Below are 19,498 nucleotides of genomic sequence, written 5' to 3'. Positions count from 1 at the left end.
CCCTTGGCTCACTGAAAGGGGTTAGCACTTCCCAAAAGGTTTCCTTCTGAAGATCCCGAAAGAAACCAAAAAAGGGAGGTGTGCCAAATAAGGCCAGCAGAGATGGAGAGAGATGTGGGTAACCTCTGGCTGGGTGGGGCCAGATGGGGGTGGGACCGGCCTGGCCTGGCCTTGCTGGGGGGCAGCCCACCTGGGGCACGGCCACAGGAAGTGATAGCCCCAGCAAGATGTGGCCGGCAGGCAACCAAGTCCCCATTCTGAACTCAGACCCACTTGGCCCACCCCACTTAAAGCCTCCGGCAGCCCAGGTGCATCTAGTCTGTCCCAGGCCTACTAGGGCGTGAAAGCAGGGCCAGCACAGCTCTTTCTGCCCCAGGAGGCTTCCCACTGCTAGGCCCCGTAGGAGGCTCTGGCCACAGAATGCTTGTCTCTGGGTGCACTCCCCCGGAGTCTCTCCACCCCCCACTCCATCTGACCTGATGTCTGGGATTGCCTGAGGGGAGCCATCAAACAGGTGTCAGCATTTTCTTGGTGCATCCGGTCTGAGCACCATCGGGGTCTCGTCCCCGCAGCTCCTGGAGTGTGCATCTTCTGGTGCCCCGGAGCTGAGTGAACCAAGCTCAGGGGAGATGTGGCTGATGGTGGCAGGTCACAGAGCAGGGACTGTGTACTAGGCACTGTATGCTGAGCACTGACTGCCTATGACCTCCTTTAAGCCTCACAGCAACCCAGAAGGTAAATGTATTGTTTCATCTGGATTTTTACAAGTGAGGGAGCAGATTCAGAGAGGTTGAGTGACTTCCTCAAAGGAGCAGAGCTGGATTTGAATCCGGACAGTCAAACTCCTGAGGCCTTGCTAACCCTCTCCGCCGGAGCCCCACTCTGTTGGCTTACGGTAGGAACTGGCAGAGCCAGGCTTCCCAGGTCTAGGTGGGGGGCCAGCCTGCGCTCGGAAGGCGGCTTGCTGAGCAAGGACCAAGGGAGAGTTAGGCGTGTTAAATGGTGAGTGGCCAACTGATCACCCGAGGTCTGTGGCCCCACGAGAGATGGACACTGTATTAGCTGTGGGACTTCAGGCAAGTTATTTAACCTCTCTAGTTCATTTTTCCCACCAGCAAAATGGAGGGAAGACCATGTCGTTGTAGGTTTGTTGTGAAAAACAAATGAGTTCTATATGTAAGTGCTCAGCACGATGCTTGGTGTACAGTAATGCTGTGTAAACGTTTGCTGCTGTTATGACTATGACTAGAGGCCCGATGCACGAAATTCGTGCAAGCGTAGGCCTTCCTTCCCCCAGCTGCCGGCACCAGCTTCCTGCTGGCACCCTGGACCCGGGCTTCCCTCCAGCACCTGGGAACTGGGCTTCCCTCTGGCTGCTGGCAAGCACCTGGGACCCAGGCTTCCCTTGCAGCCTTGGCTTCGTCCCGAAGGTCGTCCGGTCTAATTAGCATATTATGCTTTTATTATTATAGATTACTCTCTGTCACTGGGTCAGGCAGCAGTGCTGGCCAGTGCTGGTGGGCAGTACAAGGTTTCTATCTCAGTGTTTGTATGAGGGTGCACGTAAGGGTTTGTATCTCAATGTGCATCTCAACATTTCCTCCTCACTGTCCCCGCTGCAGCCAACGCTGTGCTCCTTGCGGCGATGGACAGTTCAGCCGAGGAAGCCCCGGCTGGAGAGTTCCCAGACCTGCTTCCATCTCTGGCTCTGCCGCTCTGTGCTTGTGGGAATTTGGACTGGTTACTTCCCTGGTCCAAACTCCTTTTCCTTCCCTGTACAATGGGGCGGAAAACGCATACCCACCTCAAGGGATGGTCGTGGGGAGTAAATGAGCCATTATACACCACGGTGGACGGTCCGTGTTTATTACATGTTGATTCGCTAGAAATGTTCACACCATTGATTAGGCTAAGAGCTTCCTGCCTCATAATCTATATATATAAAAGCCTAAACGACCAAACGACCGAACAACCGGTTGATCGGTAGCTATGACGCGCACTGACCACCAGGGGCAGACGCTCAATGCAGGAGCTGCCCCCTGGTGGTCAGTGTGCTCCCACAGCGGGAGCGCCGCTCAGCGAGCTTACTGAGCAGCGGTGGCGGCAGGTGCAGGGGGCCAGGATGAGCTAAGCAGTGCAGGCTCCTACACCCCTCGGGTGTCGGCAGTCTGACATCCCCCAAGGGGTCCTGGGTTGTGAGAGGGCGCAGGCCAGGATGAGGGACCCCACCAGTGCACGAATCTGTGCACCAGGCCTCTAGTGTTCTTATATCACGCCTCAGGATCTTATGTTCTTGTAGGTGCTTTGACTTCGCTTCTCCCTCTTGGCAGGAGAAAACTTTTAACCTCATTTCACAGATGAGGAAACTGAGGCCCAGATTAGACATGGCTTCTATGCCTGGAAAAGGGCCCTCATCTCTTCTGGTCACTAAAGGTCCCTGTTCTGGATTGGAGTTGAGGTGTGAGCCTCTAAAATGAGGCGTCCTCCCATTCTGCCAGGGCCTGTCTGTCTTCCTCAGGGGGTGGGGCTGGGGCTGGGGCTAGAGAAGACATCCAGGCCAGTGGTCGGCAAACTCATTAGTCAACAAAGCCAAATATCAACAGTACAATGATTGAAATTTCTTTTGAGAGCCAAATTTTTTAAACTTAAACTTCTTCTAATGCCACTTCTTCAAAATAGACTCGCCCAGGCCGTGGTATTTTGTGGAAGAGCCACACTCAAGAGGCCAAAGAGCCGCATGTGGCTCTCGAGCCGCAGTTTGCCGACCACGGATCCAGGCCAGTGGTGTGGTGCCCCAAGCCTAGAGACTGGCCTTGGGCTCCCCAACCCTGATGTTTGAATTCCAGACTCAGGCTGCTGAGCCTGCTGGCCTGGTGAGGATCCTTGGAGCCACCAAGCCCTGTGGGGCCAGCCACCCACAGGGCCAAAGACAAAGGTCCAGGCTGCCTTCTCCAGGGCAGTAATAACCCAGCCCACAGGCCCTGTTCCAAGCAAGGATTGTGTGGGCTTCTCTATGCTCCAAAGGATGCCTGTGTTTCGGCAGACACCTCATTATCCCCATCCCAGCCGGCCTCTGCCTCTGTAATCACTCCGGCCGGCCCACGCCCAGCAGCCAGCCCAGGGCCAGGAAATCACTCCCCTCCCCTCCCCCGCCTTCCGCCAGCTGCTCTACGGGTGCCTGCAGCCACTCACCCGGTGGACCTCCTGCCTGCCTAACGGTTCTCTCTCCTCTGATTCTCTTCTCCCACTGCTGCCTGCTCTCGGGGACTCGGAAGTGTGGCTCTCCAGCTGGGCTGAGTCTCCCAAAAAGGACGTGACAGGTACTGCCCAGTGTGCATGCGAGTGCATGTGTGTGAACATGTGCGTCCCAGGCATCCGCGTGTGGGAGCCAGTGCTGCCGGCCCCTTGCCGCATGCTTCCCTGAGAGACGGAGCAGCCCTGTCGGTTCGCCCGGCATCCTCTCTGCCTCCTCCGCTGCCTAGACTCTGCCTGCCTTTCCACCCTGTTAGGTCTCAGGTCCGGCCTCCGAGGCTTCGGACGGGCAGCGACCACGTAGCTCCGTGTGTAGCAGATGCACTCTGGACCCAGCATGTGTGTGTTTGAACCCCAGCTCTGCTGCGTCCTGGGCTGTGCTGCCTTGGCGGGGTTCTGTGACCGCCCGAAGTGGGTGCAGTGCCACCTCCTGGGGAGCCGGGCACACCGACAGTGCCCCTACCATCACCTTCAACAGTTAGCTCAATTGGCCGTCCCTGTGAAATGGGCCAGCCAAGGGTTACTAATCTCACTCCAGGCAGCTCACCTGAGGCTGGAGCGGAAGCCTGGTTCCCGGTGGTCCGCACTGGAGAGCGCAGGGAGCTGCAGCAGCAAGTGGGGCGTCCTGTGACTGCGAGGGAGGTCACAGCCCCTGGCCCCAGGGATGCAGAGCTTTCCAGGCTTCAGGCTACCTGGCCCAGGATGGCCCTCAGGCTTGGGCCTGTGCCCTGTGTCTGTCCGGGCAGAGCTGGGCCAGGGGTCGGGCTTGCCTTTAGTCTTTGGTCTTACTGGATAGTGGCAGGCATAGGGTGGGATTTCCAGGCTTTTCCAGGAGCCCCTCCATTTCTGAGAGTGCTACCTGACACTCCCCACAATTTCCCCTTACACCCCCGCGCCCCCCCCCCCCGCGGCACACACACACACACACACACACACACACACACACACACACACACTTCCTCAGCCCAAACCTGAGAGCAGAGGTTCAGGCTTGGAGATTGTAGAACAGGCAGAGGGGCAGAGGTCAGAGGGAGCTGGGCCAGCCCCAGGGGTCAGCCCCTCCCATCACAGCTGTGGGCAGGGAATAGGAGGTGGACATCTGTGAGGGGGCCCAAGGAGAAGGCAGCAGTCAGGAGGACCCTTTGCCTATCCCACGCCCCTTGCAGTCCTCCTCCTGGTGTTGCCTATGACGAGGGCCTGGGCCTGAGCTAATCACTGGGCTCCTGTCCCTTTTTCCCCTCTCCTCCAGCCAGTGAGCCCGAGCCCACTTGGCCCACAACAATACATTTTATTCACCAAACGTATAGCCTGGCCGCCCGAGGGCCTGTGGAGAAGCCGGCAGGCCGAGTCCAGCTGGGAGGTACCAGTGGTGAGGGGAGGGACTAGAGGGACCTTGGTGGGATGTCCAGGGTTTGGGGGGGCCTTGGAGAGTTTGGGGAGCCTGGGGCAGGGGCCACCACAAGGCTTGGCTTCTTAGGATGAGCCCAGCTGTTGGGAGAGAGAGGCTGTAATGGGCGGGGAGTGGGGTGGGGAGACCAGCCAGACTGGAGTCCAGGGTCAGAGACTTGTGTGAGTCGCCAGGTCTCTCTGGGCCTTGGTTTCCCCATCTGGAATGTTGGGGTGTTTGATGAGACAGAAAACTCAGCGGGAGGTAAGGTCTTCGGGTTGCTTCGCCTGGTATCCCCCCAGAGTGGGCCTGGAGGTTCTGATCCGGCTCTACAGGGCCTGCTGCCTGCCAGGAGGCCAGTCTGAGAGGGTCAGGTTGCAGGGACACAGCCTCGGCCACCCTTCTCCTGGCCCCTGTGGCCCTTGCCCTGAGCTGCCTGCTGGTCCTGAGGCTGCAGAGGAACCTAACCCCGCCCCCTCCTCCTCCCCCAATTTCCCACTTCTGTTTGCTTTATACACACTGTTTACAGTTTGCATAGGGCATTAACCCTGTCACCTTATACCATGCTCGGAGCAACCCCATGAGACAGGTACTGTTTCTGTTCCTGTTTACCGATGAGGAAGCTAAAGCTCAGAGAGGTTAAGTGTCCTCCCCAGGGTCACAGAGCTAGTAAGGGCAATGCAGGATTGGACCTCAGACCCTTAGATTCCAATCGTATGCTTTTGTGTCACAAATCTCAGGGAATTGTTGTGTCCAGTGCCATGTTGTATGGCACCCGTCCTGGGGCATCTACTCTCAACAGAGAGACTTTTGTCTAGAGCACGAGGTCTGGTTGGGCCACAGTGTCACACAAAACATTCAGTGCAGGACAGGAGCAAGCACTACGGGGAGAGCGATCAGGCGACTCCTGGAGGAAGAGATGGTTGGGGGGGAGCATTGGGGTTGGTTGAAAGAAGGGCATTCCAGGCGGCGGGTGAGGGGCGGGGGGTGGGGGGCAGCTACAGCAAAGGCTTGGAAGGAAGAACCTGCATAGAACAGTGTGGCTGGCACAGAGCGATGCCCCAGGCATGTGTGTGGAATGATGAATTTGCCTGGAACAGGGCGTTGTGTGTCAGGGAACTTGGGGAGCTCACATTGTCAAGAAAGGCTGAACTTGAGCTTGGCCTTTCTTCTATAAGCCACGGGGACCCACTGGAGCAGGGGGTTGACTTGGCAAAAGCCTTGTTAAGAAGTTTAAGTTGGCAGCCAAGACCGGGCAGGAGCCAGCGGTCCCTCCAGGTGGCAGTCGGAGGAGTGCAGATGTGAGGCAAGGGTAGGGCAGGGCTCTGGGGAAGGCACGGGGCCCATCCCTGGATGGGACTCTTACAAAGCCCCCTTCCAACCCGGGAGGGGCTCTCCTCTCCAGAAGGGTCCACCCCTTCTCCAAGTCTCTGCCAAACCCTTTGCCTCTGAAGACAGGAGTCTCCCTCCACTGCCTCTCCTCCTCTCTGGGGCCAACCCCTTCAACCCCTCATTTTCCAGGCCTTGGTTGGGAGGAGATCCAGCCTCTGTGGGATGACATCACCCACCCACCCGCCTGCCGAGTAGTTTCTCATCTGGATACCTGCTCCCAGCTCACGCCCACCCGGGCAGCCCTGGGCAGGCAACACCCTGAGAGGCAGATGCCAGAGCGAGCACGCTGGGAGCCAGCATGCGCTGGGGGAGGGGAGGGGAGGGCAGCCAGGAGCACAGAGTGTCTGTGTGTCCATCTGTCCATCCCCCAGCCTCTGGAGTAGCCTCCAAGAAGTGCCACCGCCTGTCTTGTGTGCTCTGGAACGTCTGGAGAACATTTCCTTACCCTTTCTACCTGTACCCCAGAGTGTCAGTCTTCAGGAAGCTCCGGCCAGTGTTCCAAGGGGCTGGGGGAAGGGGTATGAGATTTTCCCCCTCTTCGAAATCCTGTCTCAGGTTTCCTTGGCTTCAATTAAAATGAGCTGATGTCTCTCCGTTCCCCAGCACCCCTGCTTGTCCTCCCTGGCAGCTTCCAACCGCTTGCTCCTCTGTGCCTTTTCTCCCTTCCACAGCTTAGTTGTCTAGTTTTCCCAAGTTTCAGAAGCGAGGCCCTGCCTGGTGTGTCTGTATTGGCTCAAAACAAACCAGTAAGTCACTTGGTTCATCTGTCTGCCTGTCCGTTCATTTCATTCATTTCACAAGCACTTACTGAGTGCCAGCCACCTAAGTGGACACTGCGGTCTGCTCAATAGATGTCGCAAGAATCGATGTCTTTATTAAGCACCGACTATGTGCCAGGTGTCTGGGACAGGATGAGGCGGGCCTTTCCTTGGAAACCAGGGGTCAGGGTCTCTCTGGAGGCCAGGCACAGCGCAACAAGTTCAGAACACAAGCACCCAGTGTTAGGTGGGCTCGGGTTCAATCCCAGCCATATGACCTCAGGAACATTGCTTCGTCTCATGAGCCTCAGTCTGCCTGTGTGTGAAATGGGGCTGCAACAAGACCTGCCACGTAGGGTTGTTATGGGGATCAAATCAGACGGCGAGAGGATGCGGTTGGCACTTGGCACAGTGCTGCCCACGAGTGAGCACTAACGAGGCTCGTGGTTAATCCTTGGTGTGACCCAGGTGCTCTCTGGGATTTGGAAGCTCTCTCTCACCTGCTGCTGGGGAGCTCCTCTTCTGTGTGTATCTTGAGTTTACACCAACTGGAAAGGGAGCCCCTCTTTGCGATGGATGCTCTTAGCCACAGAAGCACGCGTGTCCCCCAGGGGCCCGATGGGAGGTGGGCTCTGTCAGCACTGTGACCAGCACTGCCTCTGTCCTGCTGGCCGTGTCTGAGTGCAGAGCCAGGCTGGCCCTGCCGCCTCGCGGTTGGTTGCATTTCTGCCTGAAATACAATCCTGGCTTTGGAGGGGTTGCCTGGGTTAGGGTCCCTTCGGGGTCTCCATAGGGCTGAGCTGGAGTTGCAGGGTCCTGGGAGAAAACTGTCAAGGGCGATGCGTTTCTTTCCCTTTTGTTGCCCTCGGGTGGGTAGATCCTCGGCCACAAACGACCCAAGGATCTAAGCAGGGCTTCTCACCCCTGGCTGCCCATGAGAACCCAGGGGAAGGTGGGGTGTCTAAAATATACCCCAGACCAATGAAATCTGGGTCTCTGGGGGTGGGACCCAGGCACCTGTATTCTTTACAAGCTCCCGGGGCGGTTTTGCGAGACCAGGTCAAGGATCTTTGTGCTGGGAGAATGGGATGTCTGCAGACAGGAATCGGGCAGTTCTGTAATGGAGAGGGAAATGGGCTGGAACCTAAAACAGTGAATTTGGTTCTCTCTCTAGCAGCTGTGTGAGTGGGGACGCACCTCTTAGCTTCTCTGGGTCTCTGGGTTGTCTTTTGCGAAATGGGAAGGTAAGGAGGTGGTTGTCAGGATAACTTGGGACGGCGTACGTGCCTGGCACAGGACGTTGGCAAGTTAGACTCCAGCACAGAGGGGACGTGGCTGCAGGCTGGAGCACCACGGGGGCCCGCGGAGCCTGGGAAGCCTCGCGGTGGGCGGTGTGAAGCGGCAGCCTCCCGGGAGGCTGGCGTCTGTATAGAGCGGTGGACGCGGAGCTTAAGGTGCTAGGAATTCCTGTAGGTCCGGGAGGGCCTCCTGTGGGAGGCGGCCCGTGGGTCTCTGGTTTGTGGATCCTTGGAGCTCCTTGTGGCACCTGATGTCTTAGGTGTTTTGTGCCCCCTCCACCCGAGTGACGGTGATGGTCATGGTGGAGCACAGAGCGGTGGCAGCAGCATGTCCACCTCCTGGTTCCGTGTTTGCTTAATGAGCGTTTGCTTAAGTGGCTGAGAAGCTGTTTGCTGCTCGGGAGCCTGCCCTCCTGCTAAGCACCCCCACCTCTGACCCGCCTCGAGCTCCACGGAACTGCCAGGAGAGGGCCGCTGGAGGCTTCTAGGAGCCTGACCACACGCCCCACCGCTCAGAGGCTGAGGGAGACTGAGTCCGTCTCCATGTGGCCAGTGGGCAGCAGCCCGGCCAGACCAATGCCCCCTCTGGAAGCAGGTCGGGGAGAGCGGGCCTGAGGCTGGCCCATGCGTGCCAGGCCCTGGGCTTGGTGGCAGCACCCTGGTGAGCCCCAGGGGTAGGCAAGGAGCCGAACTTAAGGAAAAGTTGGGGGGGGGGGGGGGCGCGGGCTGGGCTGGCCTGCCGCTGGCTTTCTTCTTGGGTTTCAAGTAAACAGTCTCGGCCCTCCTCCCCCTCCCCTGCCTCCACCCCCGGCTCCTCATTCGATGGGTCTCATGTGTTTCTATTTAAGGGTTGCGAGTAAACCCCAGTGATTGGCGGCCTCAAACCCTCTTGACTTCTCGCCTGGGCCCGGGCTGCGGAGACCGTCTCTCCCGCTCTCTCCCTCTCCCTCCTGAGGGGAGGACTGCTGACTCTCTCTCTCTCTCTGGGTTTACAGGGGCCGGGGGAGAGGCAGGAGCCCTCCTCCTCGCCGTGCCTTTCTCTCTCTCTCCTCCGCTCCGGCTTCAGCCCTCATGGGCCGCCCACCCGCAGCCCTCCCCTCACGCCCCTGTCGCCGAGGGGTCTGGAGAGACCACGTCCGCCCCAGGCCTCTCCTCTGCCTCCCGCGTGCCGGGCTGTGACTAACTCCTCGCAGCAGCAGGCTTTCCCTCTGAGCTGCCTTGGCCTCCGTCTCTGCCTCTGCCTCCGTCTGTCTCTCTCCTGCCCCCACCCTCCCTCCGTCCCCTGGCTCCCCATGTCCCCCGGCCCCCGCGGTGCAGCGGGCCGGTGCGGGGCCTTGCTATATGGCCTGTCCTTGGGGCCCAGCGAGCTGCGAACCCTGGCTGCGGGCAGCCCCTCGGAGCGGCGCTGGCGACAGAGCAGCCTCCCCCGAGGCCGATGGACAGGGGGCGCCCCGGCCGCGGGGCCATGGCTGGCCGCTGGCTCACCGCGTGCTTTCTGCCCTCGCCAGGTGCCGACACCAGCGCCGAGCCCATGATCCTGGAACAGTACGTGGTGGTGTCCAACTATAAGAAGCAGGAGAACTCGGAGCTGAGCCTCCAGGCCGGGGAGGTGGTGGATGTCATCGAGAAGAACGAAAGCGGTGAGTGCCCCGGCCGGCCGCTCGGGGGTCCCGCCGGCTCCTCGGATGCACTGGACGGCCGGTTTTGTTCCCTTCCTCCTCCCCCACCGCTGCAGCTATACGTTATTTCCATCTGGCGGGGAGCGGGCTGAAGAGGCTGAAGTTTCCCCTGTTGGTTTGGGCTGCAGGCCAGCAGTTTGCCTGGTGGTGGAGGAATGTGTCCGCCGCTCGGGGTGATTAACCGGCTGTGTTAATGCAAGGCCGGGGTGGCAGCGTGGGTATTGCTGTCCGCCCCGCGTTTCAGGTCCCCGTGTCCTCTGAGGTCCCTGGGGAGGGGAGCTCCCAGCTCAGGGGCACCCTACAGCAGCTTCCCCAGCTGGGGTCTTCCTAGAAGCCAGGGTCCAGGCAGGGGTGGGGGAAGGCAGGCCATGATGTCACTGTGGGTCCAGGGTCCTGGGCCCCTGGTGTGTTGTCTGAGGAAAGGCCAGGCCTGGGGGGGTTGGCTGGTGTCTGGGCAGTGAGCTGACTGCCCCCTGCCGAGCCGAAGGCTGCCAGGACCTGGGAAGAAGGCCCAGACGGGGGGATGAAGCCAGGTCCCGGGGCCAGGGAGGGTCCTGCAGCAGCCGCCCTGTCACTGGGAGCTGAGGCTTTGTCTTGACGAGGGCTGCGCGGGGCGCTGCTGGTTCCAGGGTTCTCTCCGCGTGGACCAAGTGCCTCAGCGCCCTGAGCGTCAGGAGCCTCTGTAGGTGGAGAGAGGAGTCCAGTTTGAGCGCAGCCCCTGCAGGACCAGAGGCGACTCTGGCCCAGGACATTCAGCAGCCGCTTGCCCAGGGCCTGCGGGACTTGAATTGGTTCCTGGGGTGTGTTTTGCTTTCGGTTTGCTGTGAGGGAAGGCCCGTGCACAGGATCCTCTCTGGGCTGTGTTTGGAGGATACTCCCAGAGGGGTGGGGCCTGTTCTTCTTTTCCTGTCCTGCTCATTTCCCTCCCAATATTTTGAGCTCTGAAAGGAAGGCAGACCAAAGGATGACTGTGCCCATCCTATAGATTAACTGACACCCAGGAAATCTGAGGGGAAGTGAGTCATCTGAGGTCAAAAGCAGAACAGAACAGGCATGTTCCTAGGCCGCTGGTTTCTATGCTGGTGGGCAGCAAGTAGCCGTGGAGATGCTAAGAAAATCCCAGCAGACCTCCTGGGGGAGGTGAGCTTAGGCCGTGATGCCAACGTAGGCCTGACTCATGACCCTCCTGGGTTTGGGGTCTTTGACGCCTGTTCCCCTCTCAGAGACCTCAGGCTCTACCTTTGTGCCTGGAGTCACCACCAAGGTAGATGGCAGCAGTGGTCCCCTCGGCAGAGCCACATCTGAATGTAAGGCCTGGGGCCTCACCCCATGTGCCCACACGGGTCCTCCTGCACAGCGTTGCCTTCAGCCTTTGTTCCGGTTTGTCTCCAGTCCTACCTCCCGCCCCCACAAGGAAGCTGCCTTGTCACAGCGACCTGGCTCTGGGAACCCTCTGCACCCAACGCAGGGGAGCTCTGCTGGTGGAACTGGAGACACCAGCTGAGGGGAGAGATGTTTGTTTTGGAGCTTGCTCCAAAGAAAGGCAGGCCCATTTCTCCGTATAAGGTCACGTCTGCTCAGGAGTCGAGTTCTGGCTTAGGGACCCTTCTGCCACCTCGCTGCCTTGGAGCAGCAGGAGGAGTGGGTACCAGCCACTGGCCACGACTCCCTGATTCTCAGGGATGGTGTCCTCTGCCTTCCCATCACATCTAGGACCCCGGGACCACATGGAGTCCTGCCCAGGAGTGGAGAAGGAAGTGCCTTGACAAAGTGGGGGTTCTGTGTTAGACCTGGGAAGGCCTAGAGGCACCTCCTCTTCTAAGGGGTCCAGATGGCTGTTTGAAGGGGGCTCAGGCAGCCTGACTCCCTAGAGCAGCTGAGTCTGGCACACAGACCTCTGAGGGAGCTGCTGTCCCTGGAAGCCCACCACTTACTCCTGGCTGGGTAGCTTCAAGTCCCTTAATCCCTCTGGGCCTCAATTGTCCCTTCTGTAAATTGGACATAATCTGGTGACTGCTTGGGGGCAGGGCCTAGAGAAGATGAGCTCCCTGAGCCCTCTCCCATGCCTGAACTCCGTGGCTGGGAGACTCCATAAGGCCCTGGGCGTCAGGTGGGAGAGCCTTCCAAAACATGGCTTTTCCACTCCTCTGGGAGTTTTGTACCTTTATCCTTGGTGGAGACAGCTGCTCAGCAGCCGATGTTTACACAGGGACCTTGCAGTGCTGTGTTTACCATGTAAACCTACACTCTCTGTTGCCATAAAACCAGGAGGCCTGGCCCTGGCTGGATGGCTCAGTTGGTTGGAGCATCATCCCATACACCAAAAGGTTGTGGGTTCCATTTCTTGTCAGGGCACATGTCTAGGTTGTGAGTTCGATCCTCCGTCAGGACGCATACGGGAGGCAACCAATCAATGTTTCTCTCTCTCTCTCCCCCCTTCCTTTCTCTTCCTAAAAATCAGTGAAAGCATATCCTCGGGTAAGGATTGCTGGGCGGGGGAGCCAGGCAGCCTGGACTGTAGACCAGCTTCACCAGAGAAACTGAGTGGGTGGAGGGGAGAAAGGAAGAGGGCCAAGCTACAGATCCTCTGGTGGGTGGTTTCCCAGATCAAGGGAGCTGAGCGTCTGATGGTGGGAGAGGGGAGGTGTGTTGTGCATCCTGCAAGCTGGTTTTGGAAGGAGTGGTGAGTAAGGCTTTTGAACTCAGGAACAAAGACCCAATTGTGACGCCTTTGACCTTGGGACTTGGTGGGTGTGTTGAGGCATTTCCACTTGAATTGCTGGGGCAGCAGTCCCAGTTAGCACCAGTCCTGCTCCCCAGGGCCTGGCCTTGCCCACTGGGAGCCAGGACTCTGCCTGTGTCCCCTTCTGGCTGGGCTGGAAGTCCCTTGACTAGAATGTCCATAGACGGATCCAGCCACCTCTGGTTTTGCCTGCTCATCAGAGCCCTCTGCCTGGGACCTTAGCCACCAAGCATTTTGGAGGTGTGGTTGTGCCAGTGCTCTGTCATCCTATTGGTCTAAAGAGAGATGTGTCTGGAAGATAATCGAGAGTTAGTCAACAGTAAAAACCAGGTTTTGGGCCATGCACTTCACATGTATCATTTTACTGCAACATGGAAAGAACCCATGAAGTAGAAGGTACTTTAACCATTTCATGGCTAAAGTAACGGGCTAAACGGGTGTCATTTCCCTAGAGTGCAATAGCCGAGATCTCTCCCCTCTACAGAGGATGTGGGCCGAGGGTGAGAGTGGGCCGATCCTGAGTAGGCTCCTCCCTGAGCTGCTGATGCTGCTGGTCAGGGAAAGACAAGGGCTGGTTGAGATGACTGCCAGGCTCCCTGGAATGTCACTGCGGAACGATGCCCGTGTCCCTCCTTCCAGCATGGTGCTCATAGGTAGTGGAAATGCATGTTGTTAATTGTTTCTTTGAACTTGGGGATAAGCAACAGCCAAGAGGATTAGAGGAGGAGGATGTATACTCAGCCCTGAGGACAAGCCTATCCTAGGGAACAGAGGTGGTCAGAAGTCAGAGACAGCCAAAGCGAGCCCTGAGTGGCGTCAGGGAAGACATTTTTGATCAAGCAGCGTGCCTGGGGCCCAGCCAGGGAAGGAATGTTTTTCTCCGTTGATCAATGGGGACAAATCTAGCAGAATGATTCGACGGCTTGGTTAGCTTTGCCAACCAGCAGGGCAGGCGTCCACCATTGTTGTCTCGTCTTTGGAAGGCCCTTCCCGCTTGACATAAACAGTGGTACCTGAGATGCTTCCTTTCTAGGACATTCTTATGCCTCAAAGGCCACATTGGCTTCACCTTCCAGCAGGCACAATCTGGCCTGAGTTCTGGCAGAGCGGGGATGGCAAGGTCCCAGTTGCTCTGATTTCTGTGTTGAGCAAAAGCTACAAGCAATCCGTTCCAGGATTGTTTCTTTCTCAGGACTAGGGGCCAAGGGAGGATGTGGGGATATGAGTCAACAGATGCTCATTCTTTTCCTGCCTCAGCTTTCCTTCTCTGAGTCTTTGCTTTTTCCCTGGCACCAGTGTGATAACACTGGGAGTTCTTAACTTCCTTGGAGAGCACATAGCTATAGGATCAAAGATAAAGGCATTGTGCTAGCAAGGAGTTTTGAGCTCCGCTGGCCCATCTGGTGAGAAATTGTACAGGCAAGAAAACTAAGCTTTGGACAGATAGCCACTCAGACTTGCTCATTATTGAAAAGATTATTGAAGACTAGAAGCCCAGTGCATGAATTCTCGGGGTGGCCTGCGGAGATCGGGCCCAGCTCATGCCCCCAGCCTCACAGCCCCACATCCCCGCAGCCCCACCTCACACCCCGCCTTGGCCTGGTGCTGCCCCCTCACCTGCTCCACCATCCAGCCTGCGGGTGATTGATTGGGGCCAGCCCCCTGCCCAACTCCCTCAGTGCCTGGGAGCTGGGCGGTGGCCCCGACCCCCGCTGTCACTGGTCGCCATCTGCGGGGTGATCAGCGGGGCGATCGGGCCCCACTCACACCCGCCTTGGCCTGGCGCTGCCTGCTCACCTGCTCCACCATCCCACTGCAGTCCTGCTCTCGTTGGGGCCCATCGGGGCCAGCAGCGACTCCACTGCCACCCGCTGCCAGCTGCCAGCTCCATGTCGCCGCCGCCCACCATGTTCCACATCACCCCCTGGTGGTCAGCGCACATCATAGCGAGCGGTCGAATGACTGCCCGAGGGGTCAATTTGCATATTAGGCTTTTATTATATAGGATAATTGAAAAGATACAGGAAAATCTCACCAAATACATCCCAGCCTCACGGGGATCGGAAATCAGAAAGTCAACATGAGCCAAAGCAGCTACTCTTGTCTCTGTCTCTCTCAGGTACCATATAGATTTTAGGCCCAGCTTTGAACTTCTCCTAACTACAGATCAGCCTTCCTTCTCTTCCTGTTCACTCATAACAGCAGCCTGTCCTCCTGCTGTTGGGTTTGTCAGAACTGACTCCGTATGACTTTTCAGTGGTGATCACCACCACCAATTTACAATGACTTCTGGTTCTCTGAGTTCAAAATTTGATGTTTGAATCCGATTGGTTCCTGGCCAGCCAATGGATTGACAGACCTTAGATCAGGTGTCCAGTCCTAGGCTAATCAGCTGTGTCCAGGAGAAGTGCCATGGGGTATAAACACAACTTCCTAGCCAACTTCTTCAGTAGTGGGTGTTGGAAGGCAGGTTTTAAAGAAAGGAGATATAGAGGGGGTAAGGTACCCCAAAACATGTTGGCTGCAACTATTTTGCTTGTTTTGTCACTGTGTGCATAGTGGAGAGAACCAAGAATCAGGAGTTTGAATACTGGGTTTGTGTGCTGTAAGTTGGAATCACTTAATTTCTGTTTCTTCATAAGTATAAGGGGGCAGTGACACATACTACGTGGCCTTTAAAATAAAAAAATATCTTTATCACTAGGACAAACGAATAAGCTTTCTTCTCAGAGTGGTGTGCTTTAATGCTTATTTTGTATTGTCCAAAGATAACGCATTCTTCAGCCACGTGTTTTGTGAGCTGGAATCTTCTTAACGTTGAGGATGCATCTCTTCTGTTACTTAGATATTCCTTTTCCTGAACATTGTTATGACTTGTTCTACATGGGCTTTTTGCAAGGGAGAAATAGACAACATAGAGTATTCATTCATTTCACAATCCTCAAATACCTTCTTTATCCAAGGCCCTGTGTGGATCGGGTACACGCCCATAAGGTTCCTACTCTTATGGGACTTAGACTGTAATTGATGTGAGCATTTTGGGTACTGAAGGGATGGACAGTAACGTGAGGCGGAGGTAGTTTTGCACACTTTCTATTGCTTTAGGTGGACTTCTGCATATCTTCTGTATCTTTTTGCTTAGTTTATGTGCTTACTAAGGAACCACTTGCTTGCTAATTCAGAATGCCAAGCTACCCCAGAAGGGAGATCCCAATAAAGACAAGATAGGCTGTTTCTAGACAGGCAGGTTGATTGCAATCTGCATTGCAGATAAGTGAACTACCACCCTTAACTCTACAACAGCCTTTTAAGAGTTTGGTTCCAGTGAGCCAGCCCCATTTGGATGTGGTGCCTGGCCCCCATGAGGTCCTGCTCAGCCATCAGAAGGCCTTGGTCTTTGACACCATTTCTTGTAAGTGCCACACATGTGTGTTCCTGCTATATCAGCTGAATTGGCAATTCCTGAGTCCATTCTGGTCCAAGAGTGTTTTTAGTGTGTACTTCTCATCCACTTCACGGAGTTGGCTGGAAGGGAAAGGGCCATAGAGCGTACATACATCCAGGAGCAGGAGTGGGCATCCCAATCCAGCCCAGGTCCCCTTCACCCAGCTTTATTCACCCCAGGCTAGAGAGTGTTTTGAGGATGTGATTACAGCTAGCCTAGCAGTTAAAAATATGGGCTCCAATTTAGGTAAGCCTGGTTTAAATGTTGATTTTGCATTTCCTAGTAACCCTGGGAAAGTCACCTTGGTCCTCTAAACATCAGTTTCTTTACCTGTAAAATGGGGATAATTGTACCCACAGCTGTAGGGTCGGTAGATGCTGATTCAAAAAGAAGTCAGTGCTTTGCGCAGGGTCCGGCTCATTCTGGGGGCTCAGTACATGATAGTCTCTGGTAAGACTGCTGGGCTAGGACCATGGGGCCCACAGCAGGCAGTGTCTCCCAGGTGGCCATGGTTTTCCCACCAGCCAGGACACGGATCACACTCGGTGGTGTCAGTGGAGTCTCTCAGCCATGATGGTTTGTGAGGTGCGTAAGGCAAGCATGGAGCTTCCTGCAGGGCAGTGAAGCCAGGAGAGCATGCTGGGGACCAGTCGCACTCCTGCAGCCCTTGCTCAGGCAGCTGTCCTTGCCCCAGTCTAAGACCAAAGAAAGAGTTGGAGAGACAGAAGTCATGTTCACATTGGTGACCCAGGAGCAGTACCCTTATGGGGTCAGGGGGCTTCATGCAAACCACCTGTGACACCCTCAGTGGCTTTGTTCACCCCAGTACTCTGAAGTACTGGGGGCGGGTATGTATAGAGGGTGGGAACTAGCATAGTTGGAAAAGGCTGGCTGGAGGTTGATCTGGGACTTGGAGAGAGAGGAGGGTAGATAGGCAGAGAGGGGAGGGAATTCAGTCCCAGGGGAGTGGAGTGCTAGGTGGAGGCTGGGCTCGTTGGGGCTGAGACAGCAAGGCAGGTGTATGGTTGCCTTGAGCAGGTGTGTGCCGATGGAGAAGGTAGAAGTTGGGCAGAGGAAGGTGGCAGGTGAAGGTGTGTCCCGGAACGGGAACTGGAACTCGCTCTTTCCTGTAGCCAGGTCTTCACCGGCTGCTGTTAGGGAGGTGTCCAAGGGCTTGTCAGCTCTGAGCGCTGCCAGCCACCTGCCTGGAGCCAGCTGCCAGGTGGCTGGGTGGGGCAGTGGACTCTGGGCACTCCCTTGGCCTCGTCTCCACCTGCTCAGGTTGGGCAGGTGGAATGGCTGGTCACTCTGACCTCACATTGACTTGGTGGACCTGTCCTGTCCCAAACTCCCCCAAGGCCATCTTCCTCGGACAGTCATTTCTGAGTAAAAAACCTGTGGTGCCGTGGTGACTTTGGGAACCCAGCTGAAGTGCCGGAGCGCTCATCCCAGCCTCAGCCCCAGGGCAATGCCCAGCTGCCTTCCCTTTTGGGGGAACCAAGAAGTTTGCCCTGAGTCTGTTCACAATCACCTCCAAAACACCACTTTCCTGGGTTTGAACACCAGGGGGCCGGTGGAACCACACACTGCTCAGACCCCAGCAAGGCCAGTCTCCAGGTGATCAGGCGTCCACTAAATCCATATTACGGGAGTTGAGTATGTGCCAGGCCAGGGCCAGAGGAGACCTTTGAACAATGCCCCACCCTCTCGGGGCTCCCAAGTGAACTGGGAAGATAGCAGTCGATTTTGAGAAATGCAGTGCAGGAGATAAACAGGGCGCTGACAGCAATTAAGCCAGGGAGGAGGGGATAGAGTGTGGCGAGGGAGGCCTCTCTGAGGGCATGGGGCTTGGGGGGTGGAGAGAGGACCAGAGGCCAGTTGGAGGATTCGAGGCCAGGTGGTACCAAGCCAAGACATGTGGTTCTAGGTGTGACAGCCACCACACACCCGTGAGAGTCTGCAGTATAGCCAGCAGGTGACCTCACTCCCCACTCCAGACACACCTTAGCCCAGGTGCCCAGGGAGCAGGCAACACTGGAGACCTTTGTCCCCAGGAGAAGTGACAGCTCTCACCACAAGGCTGAAGGGCAGGGAAGAGATCTCCCCGCGCAAGATTTCCTCCACTCTTACGTAAGAGATTTCCACCCTGGCATTGGCACTGTCAGGGAATTCTGGTTGAGAAATTGCCCCTTGTTCTGTCCCCAGATTATCCCTCAGCCGCGTGGTGTTCTACTGCTCAGCAGTTGGGTTTTCAGTAATCGCCCTGGTGGTGGCAGGGTTACCCGGGGTGATCGCCCTCGCCTCTATCAGCATCTTTTCAGACTCCATCACCTCATCCTCTACGTTCCCGGGGCTGACCTGTATTCCCTGGCCTCGCTGCGGGGGAACGGTCAGGGTGACCCAGTTAACCCAGTTGCCCCCGAGCAGCCTGGTGGGAGCCAGTGTTCCCTGGGGCTCCCCATCCTGGGAGCTGAGCTGTCGAATCCCAGTAGGTGGAGGGAAGCTTCTGGCTCGTGTAACCCTCGAGTTCATTTCTGTGTATGTTTGAAGTCTGCTACATGAAATTATTGGGGGGTTTTGTTTCATTTAATTGCCTCAGCCTCAGCATTTACATTTCCCTCCTTAGGCACCTCTCGGGCTCGTGCAAAAATGCATTTGCCTCCCCTAAGCTTTTATTGGACTGGATTGTGGGGAAGTGGCCCAGGCACCACGGGAGGTGAGAGAGAGCCAAACTCAGGGAAAGAGTCTGCCAAGGACTGGCCATAAAGCGAGCGAACCGCAAGTGGATCCGAGGCTGGTGTGCTCTGACTGCAAATCCCTCTCCCCTGTTATATCTGGCCCATCGGCACCGCCACGGTCCGCCCTTGGATCACCGTGTCCCAGAACCGTGTGTTTTAAGGAACGTTCTAAGCCCAGTGGCCTGAAGCCTGCATGCCTGTTTCCTTTCGCCTCCTGCTGGTGGGTCATCCGAGAGGTCAAGGCCACCTGGAGAGTGCCTGCTCACGCCAGATAGTAAGGGATTTGAGACTTTTTTCAAGGTGACGTCTTTCCAAATCAGAATATTTTGTTTTACAAGATATGCAACTGTAGTTTATAAAACATGTTAGTAAGAGGAAGGGCAGATGTTGACATTCCATCTTTCCGAGGCAGAAACTGAAGCCCAGCGTGGTTAAGTGACTTGCTTCAGGTTGTATAGCTGGGAGGTGGGGCATCGGCGTTCAGTACATGCTATGTATCCAGTGTTTGGAAATCTGGATGTTTAGAAATCTCTTCCTTGGCTTTGGAAGTAAGTGCCAAACCCAAGAGTGTTCTGCTGTGTGGGTTCCCCAGGCCACAGAGAGTGGAGGGTAGAGGTCAGTCGTGCTGAAGCCCTGGCTGAGGTAGGAGAAAGGCGGAGGGCGGGTGAGAGGGAATAGGAAAGGGAAGGGGATCGTGCTGACTCGGGTTCCTGCAGAAGAGTTGCGTGAATGTTCCAGCGTTTGGCTCAGCCAGGTCTGTGGGCGCGGGCCGGGCCTGAAAGGTGGACGGGTAAGGGACACATGTG

At 56.6% G+C, this 19,498-nt stretch overlaps 1 protein-coding gene across 1 annotated transcript in view; it reads left to right on the top strand.

Annotated features, from left to right (window-relative positions):
- Positions 1-19,498, top strand: part of SH3PXD2A (SH3 and PX domains 2A) — a 222,551-nt gene that overhangs the window by 162,577 nt on the left and 40,476 nt on the right. The window contains exons 7-8 of the mRNA XM_028149383.2: positions 3,276-3,320; positions 9,596-9,727. Of these exons, the coding sequence (XP_028005184.2) occupies positions 3,276-3,320; positions 9,596-9,727 (177 nt within the window). The remainder of the gene's footprint in view (positions 1-3,275; positions 3,321-9,595; positions 9,728-19,498) is intronic.

Source organism: Eptesicus fuscus, chromosome 17, assembly GCF_027574615.1.
Source record: "Eptesicus fuscus isolate TK198812 chromosome 17, DD_ASM_mEF_20220401, whole genome shotgun sequence".
Lineage (NCBI taxonomy): Eukaryota > Metazoa > Chordata > Mammalia > Chiroptera > Vespertilionidae > Eptesicus > Eptesicus fuscus.
The sequence above is the reverse complement of the archived record's forward strand: the minus strand, read 5'-3'. Positions and strand labels throughout refer to the sequence as shown.